The sequence below is a fragment of the Gymnoscopelus braueri genome, assembly GCF_963280865.1.
Source record: "Gymnoscopelus braueri genome assembly, chromosome: 20".
NCBI classification, from domain to species: domain Eukaryota; kingdom Metazoa; phylum Chordata; class Actinopteri; order Myctophiformes; family Myctophidae; genus Gymnoscopelus; species Gymnoscopelus braueri.
Window position 1 is genome coordinate 40,328,332 of NC_137622.1, and position 13,383 is coordinate 40,341,714.

Sequence of the window (13,383 nt, forward strand, 5' to 3'; positions counted from 1 at the left end):
TTCTTTGGGCAATTTCTTGGAAAAAATCGTGGAAAATCATGGGTCTTTGAATATGCGAAACAAATTTTGCATTCTACAAATGTCTTCTAAATCCTAACAGTTTTTGGAAAAAACCTATGTTGCTATAATATCAGTTAATATATATAATTATGTTGCTATAATTGGTTCTAAAACATTATATGTATTTGGCCGTGGACCCCATCTCAAAATATTTTGTTCCAGGGACCCCCAGAAGTAAAAAAAATAATATATATATATGGCTTTAAAAAATATATATTCAAAGATTTCCAAAATCTTTGAATATATCTACGATTTTTCAAAAATAGCAGATCTACAAGTTCATAGTGCGGCACTCTGTGCCGCACTATGAGCTTGCATATCTGCTATTTTTGAATAGCCCAAAGAAATCTAAGAATTACACACAGATGCGTTCCCGGTCTTAATGGGTTAAGTTAATGAAATAATGCCACCCAGGGAATCTATATATATGTGAATATAGTCAATTGGCCCTTAAGTGAAACATCAGTGAATTGTGCAAGCATTGCCACGAACAAAGGGGGGGATTTACCAAGTGTGAAATGGTGCCAGGTGTGAATTAGCCTCTTTTCACACTGGCCAAATCAGGCACAACAAAGGCTTTTCAGAAAAAGTGAAGATAAGTGTGACTAGGTCAGATGTCATGTCAGTACGTGCACGCACGCGAACGCAGAAATATTCAAGTTTAGTTTTATGTTTGATTCATTTTAGTTAGGTTTACATGTGCATACGTAGGCTAGTTTTAGTTAGAAATATACTGTCTTTTGTTTAGTTTTTATTTGAAGTTTTAGTCTGGGGTAACTTTGTTCAAGGAATGCCTTGATTTATTGAGGCTAAGAAAGAAAGGTTGGATAGAATAGAGTGCACGTCAACAGACAGGAAAAACAAAAACATGCAGTTCTTGTCTTAGTTTTGGCATCGTTCATGTGTCTGTGTGTCATCGCGACGCTGATCATGGCTTCTGAAGCGTGTTTGATCTTTCACTAAAAAAACAGTTCTGAAACTAACTTTTCAGCAGTATTCTGTCATTGTAGCTGTCTATGTTCAGTTGTAATTATTCCCATGAATCTGACTTTTAGTCAGATTCATGTCCTTTTTTCTAACAGCGAATAACAAAGTGTTTAAATTGTGGCGATTTACAAGCGTAATTTGGTTTAATTTCATCCACGGTCCTTTTCCATTGCAGGAAGGGACATTGAAGGGAAAATGTGAAAGTTGAATCAATAATAAATAGCCTAAAATGTATTGTATTGTACGTGCATTTGAGGTGACGGAGCACCTTCTACATTTCCCGGAGCACAGCAGGCAGGTGGAAAATTAGGCCATGGGGCATGCCTCCATATGGTGGAGGCATGGTGGATAAATTAAATCTACTAGTCCATACGCGGTCGACGCATCCGTGGGGGAATATGCGCACATGATCTGGCAACCCGTAACCATGGCGACTACATAAAAACGCAAATAAACAGCTGAGATTTGCACATGGTAACGGTCAATGGCTGTGTGCAATTTCGGATCAATTGCTGCAGCCACTGAGGAGAACCGGGCAGAGCAATTTTGGCCTCACCACCGTCCATGACACCGTGACAGAGGTTTATGAAATTATAGGAGGATTTAACGAGCACATTTTAACACTCACTACCAGGCCCCTTTTTTCATGAATTGACTTCAAAAGCGTACTTGTATCTTAGGGTTTGGGAAGGACTCATGTGATGTCTGCTTGTGTGGTACGTATTACTTATCTCTAACCCCAGGGTTGGGCAACTCTGATGATGTTGAGGGCCACTGTATTTCCACTTTTTTCATAAATGAATGCTGTACTTCGCCATTCAATGTCACACAAAAGTAGCAAAAATAGCAGATCTACAAGTTCAAAACGCGTCGCAGCGTTTTGAGCTTGTAGATCTGCTATTTTTGCTACTTTTATGTGTGTTTCTGTGTTTCTATAGCAAAATAGCAGATCTACAAGCACAAAGCGCGTCGCAGCGTGACACGTTTTGAGCTTGTAGATCTACTATTTTTGCTACTTTTGAATTGGCATCCTAAAAAGTACGATTTTTTGTTCATTTCAAATGCATTTAGTTATACTTACTTTATGAACTTAAATACAAATACATATATAATATTGGACATAAAAAAAGACAATAGCATTTTAATACTAGTCATTAAGCTACTAATATAGCTAATAATAATTGCATGTTTGGAATTGTAACAGCTGAAATCAATAATATATCAGCATTCCGATATTAACCTGCGGGCCCCATTAAGTGAAGGGGGGGGGGGTCTGCATGTGGCCCCCGGAACGCTAGTTGCCCATGTATGCTCTAACCCCACACACACACCTATCTGCCTGTTCCTTCAGCTTGACTTGGCGCCCACCAGGGACATCAGTCCCTCGGTGCTCATGGACTTAGGCCGCTCCAAGGGGAATCCCAGGGCTCGGCTCCACACCAACTGGGCGAGCACGCCCAGAGCCCGGGAGACGCCAAACAGCACGGTGTAGTAACTCATCTCCGTCATGCCGTAGTACCGCAGCAGCACTCCACTGTGGGCGTCCACGTTGGGCCACGGGTTCTTGGCCTTGCCCTGCTCCAGCAGGACGTCGGGGGCAATCTTATACAGCTGAGCCACCAGCTTGAACATGGGGTCGTCGGGCAGGTGCTTCAGCGCAAACTCCCGCTGGCACGCGTAGCGCGGGTCCGTCTTCCTCAGGACGGCGTGGCCGTAGCCCGGCACGACCCGGCCGGACTTCAGCGTGTTCCAGATGTATTCCCTCATCCTCTCGTCGGACGCCTCTCCGCCGAGCTCCTTCTGCAGGGCCTCCAGCCACACCAGCACCTCCTGATTGGCTAGGCCGTGCAGCGGCCCGGCCAGGCCGTTCAGGGCCGCGCTGAAGCACAGGTAGGGATCGGAGAGGGCGCTTCCCACCAGGTGGCTGGTGTGGGCGCTGACGTTGCCTCCCTCGTGGTCACAGTGGATGGTGAGGTAGAGCCTCATGAGCTCGGTGAACTGGGCGTCCGTGTAGCCCAGCATGTTGGTGAAATTGTGGGACCAGTCCAGGTTGGAGTCGATGGTTCCAATGGAGCTGCCTCCGCGGTACAGGTTGCGGTAGATCTTGGCCGCGACGCAGGGCAACTTTGCGATTAAGTCCATGGAGTCCTCGTAGACAAACTCCCAGTACTTTGCCTTGCTGACGCCCTCGGAGTAGGCTCGGGCAAAGCTGCTCTCGCTGTTCAGAGCCGTGATGGCGGCGCTGAACTGAGACATGGGGTGCAGGTTCGTGGGGAAGTTATCCAGCATGGTGACAACGTGAGAGGGGAGCGCCGCTCGATTGGCCCATTCGCTGGACACCCACTTCACCTGCTCCTTGGTGGGCACCTGCCCCGTGACGAGCAACCAGAAGAGCCCCTCGGGCAGCGGTTCCTGACCCCCGGGCGCCTTGGGCAGCAACTCCTGGCATTCTGGAATGCTGTAGCCCCGGAAACGGATGCCCTCGTCGGGATCCAGGACCGAGGTCTCATACACCAGACCCGTCATTCCCCTCATCCCGCCGTAGACCATGTCGACAGTGATCTGTCCGATGACCTTCTTCCCGTGCTGCTGTTTGAAGTTCTTGATCCTGTTCTGTTCCTTTGGGATGAGGTCCGCCAGAACCTCCTTAAGATTTGTACTCGTCGTTGTTGACGTGCTGGCGTGTCTGGCAACCGCAATGACATCAGTGGCTTTCTTTGACTTGAGGAGTTTACTCGCTCGCCTGCTAAAATTGGACAGAATGGACATTGCATTAATGTCAAAGTAAAATTACCAAGAAAGCGGCTCCACAGCCTTTTATACACTCTTGTTGTGATGTACAGTAGATGATGCATATTTGAGTCGGAGGGCGTATAGAGGGCTCTGGTCTGATGTCATACACAACACAAACTGTTGCCATGACCAAATGTTGACATGACAAGAGCCCATGGTGTACAAAGTACTCAACACTAGTACTTGAGTCAAAGTATATATAGGCATGTCTGGTGAAATATTAACTCGACTACAAGTGAAAGTTTAGTTAAAGTACTGGAGTACTTTCTTATTAAAAAAAATGCTTAAGTATTCAAAAATGCATTGTATTGCTACATTAACATTCAAAAATATATCAATAATTAGATATTATTTTGGTCATCTATGACATATCTATGATGTATGACTCTAAATGGGCAAGCTTTCAGCCCAATCAGTGCCCCAGTGACTACCAGACACGGACGCAGATATAGCAACAGACCCTCTTCCAGACCACTACAGTCCTGATGGCAAAGAGGATCGCTGACAAAAACCTGACTGACAAGAACTGGAACCAGGAGGATGAGGTAGAGGAGGCAGGGGCTTACCCCATTGCCAGCGAGTCTGTGTTGAAAAGCCGCGCAATTAAGAAGGCCATACGTCGAAATGCCGGAGGAGAGAGTGAGAGTCCCAGAGGTTTCAAAGGGCTCGAAGGAATCCCCGCAACGTCGACAACAAGCACTGCCAGTGGTGCAGCAGCAGCACCACCACCAATATTCTTTGGTTTCGGCAACGGCACCACTGCATTTAGCGGCTTGAGCGGCCTGACTAATGGAAACGGCGCCACTCCTTTATTCGGCGGTTTCTCTTCCCACACCGTAACGGCTAACGCTACACCTGGCTTAACATTGAACGACCCCACCTCCTCCTCCAAGCCCACAGCTGACATAGCTTCCAAGCAGACCGCTGGTTCCACCCCTAGCCTGACGCTAAACGCCAACAGCAGCAGCAGCAGCAGTATCTTCAACAGCAGTGGTATTAGCGGCAGCAGCAGCAGCACTAGCAGCAGTATCTTCAACAGCAGTGGTATTAGCGGAAACAGCAGCAGCACTAGCAGCAGTATCTTCAACAGCAGTGGTATTAGCGGAAACAGCAGCAGCACTAGCAGCAGTATCTTCAACAGCAGTAGTATTATCAGTAGCAGCAGTATCTTCAACAGCAGTGGTATTAGCGGCAACAGCAGCAGCAGCTGCACTAGAAGCAGCAATAAGGACTACCAACAAGAGCTCGCCGCACTCAACTGCTCGGTGCGGGACTGGATCACCAAGCACGTCGACGTCAACCCTCTGTTAGACCTCAGCCCCGTCTTCAGGGATTATGAGCAGCATCTGGCCCAAATCGACGAGAAGTACTCGGGGGCGGCGGCGGCAGAAGAAGCAGCCGGGACGGCTGGATCCGCCACGGCGCTCGAAGGACTCGCGGACCGCCAAGTGTCAGGAGAGAAGCAGTGGGCGCTCCTGCCGACAACCAGTACGGCCACGTCACTCTCCTCTTCCTCCTCCAGCGGCAGCACTCCATCATTTTCCTTTGTCAAGGATAAGGACGGCTCGTCTCCGGAGAAAAGCAGCTTCGCTCCCCCCGTCCCGGGTGTCACAAAGCATAACTTTGGGCAGAAGGCGGACACCTCGGCGATGGCGACCGTGGGGTCGGCCGGCACACACCTGCCAACAACCATTACCCCCACATCACTGGCATACTCCAGCAGCAGCAGCAGCAGCAGCACTCTGTTTCCGTTTAACAAGAATAAGGACGCATTCTCCAGCAGCACCATTCCGTTTACCTTTGACAAGGACAAGTACTTGCCGCTCGGCTTATCCTTGTCCAGCCCCTTTGGTCAAGCCTCCCGGTTCGGATCACCGCAGGCTTCCTCCTCCTCTGAGTCCGTAGCCCCCTTCCCCTCCGGTTGGCCCGGAGGGGAAGGGGCCGAGACCGTCCAGCCTGCATATGAGAACGCAGATACGGAGTCTGACGAGCCCCCCAAACCCGAAGTCATAGAGGTCAAGGAGACGGATGCTTTTTACTCCAAAAAGTGTAAGCTGTTTTACAAGAAGGAATCGGAGTTCAAGGAGAAGGGCGTCGGAACGTTGCACTTGAAGCACACGCCCGAGGGAAAGACCCAGCTCATAGTCCGTGCCGACACCAACCTGGGGAACATCTTGCTGAACATCATCCTGCAGGCCTCCATGCCCTGCTCCAGGATGGGGAAGAACAACGTGCTGGTGGTGTGTGTACCCAACCCATCTGTGGACGACAAGAACCCCACCAGCCCCCTGCCGCTGCTCATAAGAGTCAAAACCACTGAAGATGCCGATGAACTTCACAAACTTCTTGAAGGGAAGAAAGTGTTGTAAACCTAGCCTGGTTCCAGACCATAGACCCCGCCCACTCTCTGAGTGGACTGGCACTCTTGGTCTGGTGTTGTGAACCTAGGATTTACTCGGTACAAAAAGTACCGTCCAATGAGTGGGGATCCCTTGTGATTGGTTTAGGGAAATTTTTATCCCCTCCCCCTTGTAATCGCCTACACTGTAGCCAACGTCAGACTGAAGCTCCACGCAGCTTCAGACCGATAATCGGGCTAGTGTAAACCCACAGACTTCACCAAACCCCACCACGGTCACTCTTTTTTTTTCCTGGCTTGCCAGAACTGTTGACAAATTGGTTTTGAGTGCTGTTATAGTTTAATACCCCAAAATGAAACAAAAGAAACAAAGAATGTCCGTCCAACCTTGGATATCTGACTCCAAGTGTGTATTGTGTTTCAACAGGAGACATTTGGGTGAATCTTCTCGCACACTGGTCACAGCAGCAGGGCTTCTCTCCAGTAGCCTATGGATTAGTTATTGAACCCACTTGGGCCCTATTTTATACTTAGTCGAGGGACGATGTTGTGCGGTGAAAATGTATTAATTACATTTGTTTTAATCGCCTTTGTTTTCACATCCACTTTATATTCTAATCATGATCAGAGCTTCCGAGTCCCAGACTGTATGACCGGAAACATTTGTAAATTGTGGGAGGCAACAGTCTGGCCACGCGAGACTACACCTGCAGTGACATGCACAGGGCGGGGACGCCATGTTGATAAAGTTGTTAAAGGTGGATTAAGTGATATGTTTTTGTTGGAGGGGGGAGAGGTGTCGGCTCATTTTCTTGTTTGATCACATCCAATTGCTTGTGTTTATCCTGTATGCTGTACGGATAGCTACAGCATACATTGTTTTCTCTGTAGCCACGTAATTGTATTCGTACAACCTTGCCTAACTTTGTTTATGCAAAAAGTATACTGTCCACTTAGCAGTTAATTTCACGGAGGCATAGATGACTAGAGGATACTTCTTTTCAACCTCTTTGCCCAGATACTCTTGTGAGTGTACTGAATGTTGAGGCGTTCACGCTCAAGCTATTTATTGTAGAGGAAAACTACATTATAAGTTGACTTGATTCGTATTGTCGGTTATGAAAAATAAAATGAGCAAAGAGGCAAAGTAAAAATACCTCATAATGTCACTTAAGTACAGTACTTGAGTACATATAGTTACTTAACACCACTGCACACACACACACTCTGACATGCCCCTATGCCCTTCTGCCAACAGGAAGTAGTTCACATGCTTACAGGCAGCGTTGCCAGATTCTGTGAGAGAAACAAGAAACCAGGTCTAGGAAAACCAGCCCAAAAGAAGCGACTATGGGCCACATTTAACACACACGCACTTTAACATAATACATCAGCTATTTGAAAATAGCAGATCTACAAGCTCGCAACGCGTCGCGATGCGACGCGTTGTGAGCTTGTAGATCGGCTATTTTCAAATAAAATCTTGCGGGGAAATTATAATAAGCAGATCTGGCAACACTGCTTTCAGGAAGCTACGGACGAAACCGAACCCAACGTTCCACTGGCTCTGTGTAAGTTGGCAGTGATCTCACGACTTGCTCCAAAACGTTTTCATCCCTTTCACCTGTTTCCGAGGCTGTGTGTTTTCCACTTCCTGTCGGATGTCATTGGATATCATTAGTCATCTGACCAGTTTCATTGGATTTCATTGGATCAAATCGACAGGAAGTGGAACACACACAGGAAGTGAACAGCCTAGGAAACAGGTGAATAAGCTATGGCTTTCTTTTTTTCCTTTTTTTTTTGTCGAGGCGCCCATATTATTATGGTCTGCCTGTGATAAAACATGCGGTGGGCCCTGGGATATTCTCTGCGTGTTTGTGTTGTGTGCGGCGGACACTCTTCCTATACGCCATTATTTGTTTTCCGTGGCGCTGGGAAAATATGCCGCGCGCTGGATACTCACAGGAGGACGAAAGTCAACGTTTTCCACACCGAGTACAGTATGTACCGTACAGCAGTGGTTTTCAAACTTTTTCATGCCAAGGACCCCCAAATTGACACTTATTAGCCCACGGACCCCCATTTGAAAAGATATGACAGGGACCCCCATAAGAGAAGTTTTTTTTTCCCGGCTCTAGCAGTGATTCTCAACCATTTTAATTTCAAGGACCCCCCAGTTTGACATGCATTGGGCTACAGACCCCCATTTAATGGCATTTCTATCACTTGGACCGCAATTTATATTGTAAAATCTATGTCAATTTAACTCTGAGAGTGTACAAATGGAATCAAATGGACCCGTTAGGGTCCATTTGGTTCCATTTGTACACTCTCAGAGTTACAGACCCATAAGGGTCCATTTGGTGCCTAATCTATCATTTAGCTGGGGACCCCCTGGAACTCCCTCAAGGACCCCTGGGGGTCCCCGGACCCCACTTTGAGAACCAATGCTGTACAGGGCTTCAGTCAAAGTATTGATGCTCCTGGTCAAATATTACTACACTACAAGTGAAAGTTGCTCCGTCAAAGTTTTACTTGGGGTTAAAGTACAAGACGAATTGCTTTAAAAAATATCGTATTCAAAAGTAGGCCTACTGTAAGTTATTTTAAAAACACTTAAGTATTCAAAAGCTCAAGTTCAAGTACATTTTCTTTTTGATACCAATGCACTGCAGTATTGACATTTAGATACTTGTATATCTTGGATATATTTTCCCCCAAAAATGCTAAGATTTGCCAGAATAAACGAAAAAGAAAATCAACTAGAAAAAGTGCTCCTCGGAGCACAGGTCTCCGCCAGGTCAGGTACGTTATTCTGGCCTCCTGGTGGCGCTATAATAGGCCAATGTGAAAAGGGTGCCAACCGTGCCATTTATTCTTGCATTCATGATTGCATTCATGATTTGAGGCATTTTGTTCCAAAAATTTGTTTTGCTAAATTAGACCTGCTGGTGGCGCTATAACAGGCCAATGTGAGAAGGGTGGCATTTCTTCCTCGGCCTAGTGGGAATGTGCGTGTGAAATTTCACGGAAATCCCAAGCTGTGTGTATACTTTGAGGCTTTTTGTTCAAAACGGACCAATCCTGCAAACTTTGGAAGCCAACCTTAGGCAATGAGGATGGAATATGGGAAATCAGACAGATCTGTGTTGATCACATGACTATAGTAATACTGTGTACCGATTTGCATGACGTTTGGATAAAATTTGTAGGAGTAATATAAACAAATGGGTTTTGCACAAATCAGCCTCATGGTGGCGCTATAACAGGCCCATGTGAAAGATTTGGGGCAGAGGTTCTGAATTGGCATCCAGGGAGTTTGTGTGCACAGTTTCGGAGCGACCGGGGCCAACGGTGCCGGAGATTAGCTGGTGACAGACGGACACACACACACACACGGACACACGGACGGACGGACGGACAAGGGGTAAAACATACTCTCTCGCCATGCCTTCGGCCTGGCGGAGACAATAACTATGAAAATAGCAGATCCACAAGCTCACAGCGCGTCGCATCACGGCGCGTTGTGAGCTTGAAGATCAGCTTTTTTTTTTTAATTCATGTATTTTTCCCCTTCCTTAATATAGTGAAGTCAAAAGTACAATATTTGTCTTTGACATGTAATGGAGTGCAAGTATCCAAAAATGCTAATCCTCGAGTACACTATACAGATACTCAAAAGATGTACAGTACTCAAGTAAACGTACTTGTAGTTACCGTCCACCACTGGGTTTCTGCTTTGTCATACAAACATGTGGCTTGACCAAATGTTGACAAAACTGTAATTATTTAATTAATAATCATATACATTAGCCTTAACCACATGAACCTTAGCAGCCCTATTCTGGGCATGTCATACATTTTGATAAAACATTTCGAACGATCGCGGATTTCATGTGGCGTATAGAGCTGTGTGGAACTCCATATTTGGTAAAGAGTGACATCATGTTTGCTAGTATATTTCTACTATATCATAGATTTCTCTGTCAAAAGACAAACACATCATGATAGTAGCTGACCGAGACCATATCCGCCTCTGAAGGACGTGAACAACTGTTGAGAGTCACCATTGTCTGTAACAGCCGTTGTTGCCACAACAACGGCTGTTGTCCGGGATGTCCGGCATAGAAGAAACAGCAAAGGATGCTAACAGGAAGTTGAAATACATCAGCCTGGTGGTGCTGGTGGTCCAAAATGCGTTGTTCGTCCTCAGCACGCGATACGTCTCCACGTTGCCCGGCGACCGTTTCCTCAAGACCTCGGCCGTCGTCGTGGCGGAGACCCTCAAACTTCTGACCTGCGTGCTCGTCATCCTCCTGCAGAACGGATGCAATCCGACGCGGACGGCGTCCTTGCTGTACGACAGCGTGTTGGTCCAGTACAGGGACACGCTGAAGCTGCTCCTCCCCGCCGCCCTCTACACGCTGCAAAACAACCTGGTGTACGTGGCCATATCCAACCTGCCCGTTGCCACCTTCCAGGTGACCCAGCAGCTGAAGATCCTGACCACGGCGTTGTTCAGCGTGTGGATACTGAGAAAGTCTCTGTCCGGAGTCCAGTGGGTTTCCCTGCTCCTCCTGTTTGCCGGGGTGGCCTTGATACAGGTGCAGCAGGACGGACAGAAGGAACTGGCCGTCGACTCGTCCAGCCAGAACCCCTTGGTGGGGTTGGTCGCCGTGCTGGTCTGCTGCGTGTCGTCGGGCATCGCGGGCGTTTACTTTGAGAAGATCCTCAAAGGAAGCTCCGCCTCCTTATGGCTCCGAAACGTCCAGCTGGGACTCTTCGGCACGGCCCTCGGCATGCTGGGAGTTTGGTGGAAAGACGGGGCGGCGGTCTACGTTAATGGATTCTTCTCCGGCTACACGCCGATGGTGTGGGCGGTCATTTTCATCCAGGCGTTTGGGGGCCTCCTGGTGGCCGTGGTGGTGAAGTACGCCGACAACATTGTCAAAACGTTCGCCACGTCCTTGTCCTGTGTGATTACCACGGGGCTGTCGGTCTACCTGTTTGGTTTCCATCTAGACCTTCTGTTTGCGTGCGGTGCTGCCATGGTTATAGGCTCTGCCTGCATGTACAGTATGTACGGTACAGAGCAGCAGAGCCACAGTAGACCGTCTGAGGTCCTGTCCACTGTGGCAGTTGGATAGTTTTAACCCTTTTAACCACACTTTCAGATTGGCGTTTTCAGTGTTTACGCTAGATTGCGCTCTTCACCAACCTATTTGTGATCCTATGACTTCCGGAGAAGAGTATACCCGGAAATAAAGTGATCACAACAAACCCAGCCCCGTCCGATCTAGTGTTAAAGGATTTAGAACAAATATTTTTTCTCTTCTTTCTTTTTTTTCTAGTCCTAGGGGGGTCCCCAGCTATAAATGGTTGGTAACTCTTAAGGTCCTTACACACCGGGGCGAATTCTTCATGCGAATAAATACGTTTTTTTTTTAAACCTTATAAAGTCAATGCAAGCGTCCACATCAGTTTCGCAAAGCGAAAAAGTGTCTTTTAATTATTCAGAACGAGTCCGAATTTTGCGTATATTCGCATATTCGCCGGTGTGTAAGGACCTTCAGAGTGTACAAATGGAACCAAATGGATCCGTAAGCAGTGTTAACAGATTTTGTGAGAGAAACAAGCAACCAGGTCTAGGAAAACAAGCCCAAAAGAAGCAACTTGAGTACTTTGAACCGATTATGCATCGGCTATTTGAAGATGTGAGCTTGTAAGATCTGCTATTTTCAAAAAACTCTTGCAAACAAATGCTCCTTGAGGGCACAGAACAATTTGGAAGCAAGCCTATAAATAAGCAGTACAGTTTAGAAACAAGCCCAGACAAACGCAGCTACCAATATTTACAAGCGACTCCACAGATAAACTAGCCCAAAGTCGCTTATAATAAGCCGACATGGCAACACTTGCCTGTAAGACCTCAATGCATAGTAAACTAGCGGGTCCTTGAAATGAAAAAGTTTGGGAATTACTGTTATAGATAGCTTGGCTCTGAAACAGGCTAGCTAGTTACGGAACGCATCTGTGTCACTTTAGATTTCTTTGGCTATTCAAAAATAGCAGATCTACAAGCTCATAGCGCGGCACCGAGTGCCGTGCTACGAGCTTGTAGATCTGCTATTTTTGAAAAATCTTGACATTTTTTTTTGTTTTTGTTTTTCAAAAAACTGTTAGGATTTAGAAAACATTTTTAAGAATCGCCTCAGGTCTTTAATGGGTCAAATGTATCGATGACATCGTCATTATATATACGTCGTCACCTGTTCCCAGATTTGAGCAATCTGAGCCCCCTTTGACTTCAAGTTCCTTGGAATGAAACCACAGCTTGGGAGCCTGGAGGGAGAAGAAAGAGTCTAGGTCCACGGTTCCCCAACCCTTTTCTGGATCAGGGCCCACTTGGAAATCTCGAAAGCTTTCGCGCCCCACCCATCTGACCCCTTGGCTTAACCCACCCATTAAGACCTGAGGCGATTCGTAAAAAAGTTTTCGAAACATTTTTTTTAACCCAATTTTTTTGGACCCAATTTTATTTTTATACGTGGGGCCCACGTGGGGCGCTCTAACGAAACTTTGGGATCATCCAAGGAGTTTCTGAGAAGGAGAGGCCAGATGTGGATTCATGTCAAAAATCCTTCCGGTCGGCCTTTCCAATGTTAGCTCCTTGACTAAAAGCTTACTCCATTTCTTTTTAACGTGGTGGAAGTGAGCCGTTTTTGATCAGCGATCACTCTGCAATGGAGGATCGCGTTAGAAATATTATTGTTCCAGGCGTTAGTCGGGACCCTCCGCCGTCTCGCACGCACGCTTTGTTTACATGCACTTCCGCGTCGGGGCTTCTACAGCACGAAACGTATCAACGTAAGTGGATGGAAGAATAGCAGGCACTAAACGTATACTTTTTTAATAAACCTCTGGCACCCAATGTGTTAATTAGAGCCATGGGTGATGATCCAATCAGGTCCGTACGTTATTACATCATCATGTCATCTGAATAAACGTTCAAGTGAGCACAATGCCCAAATACATAAAAAAGGAAACAAGGAAACACCCAGAGTTTCCAACACCAAATAAACAATTAGAAATAACACATTGGGAAAACATGAGAAACTAGAAAAAGTGCTCCTCGGAGCACAGGTCTCCGCCAGGTCAGGTAAGTTATTGTGGCCTCCTGG

The 13,383-nt window shown here is 46.8% G+C and overlaps 3 protein-coding genes across 3 annotated transcripts; 2 read left to right on the forward strand and 1 right to left on the reverse strand.

The window, feature by feature from the left end:
* Positions 1-2,394: 2,394 nt before the first annotated feature.
* On the reverse strand, positions 2,395-3,816 carry LOC308075696 (citrate synthase, mitochondrial-like; the record flags this gene model as incomplete). Its single annotated transcript, XM_080415644.1, has 1 exon — positions 2,395-3,816. One exon carries the CDS (start codon positions 3,814-3,816, stop codon positions 2,395-2,397), a length of 1,422 nt encoding a protein of 473 aa, XP_080271770.1.
* A 509-nt stretch (positions 3,817-4,325) lies between these two features.
* LOC308075697 (nuclear pore complex protein Nup50-like) lies at positions 4,326-6,209 on the forward strand (the record flags this gene model as incomplete). The annotated part of the gene is made up of 1 exon (XM_080415645.1): positions 4,326-6,209. One exon carries the CDS (start codon positions 4,326-4,328, stop codon positions 6,207-6,209), a length of 1,884 nt encoding a protein of 627 aa, XP_080271771.1.
* A 4,108-nt stretch (positions 6,210-10,317) lies between these two features.
* Positions 10,318-11,349, forward strand: LOC308075698 (UDP-galactose translocator-like; the record flags this gene model as incomplete). Its single annotated transcript, XM_080415646.1, has 1 exon — positions 10,318-11,349. One exon carries the CDS (start codon positions 10,318-10,320, stop codon positions 11,347-11,349), a length of 1,032 nt encoding a protein of 343 aa, XP_080271772.1.
* Positions 11,350-13,383: the final 2,034 nt, after the last annotated feature.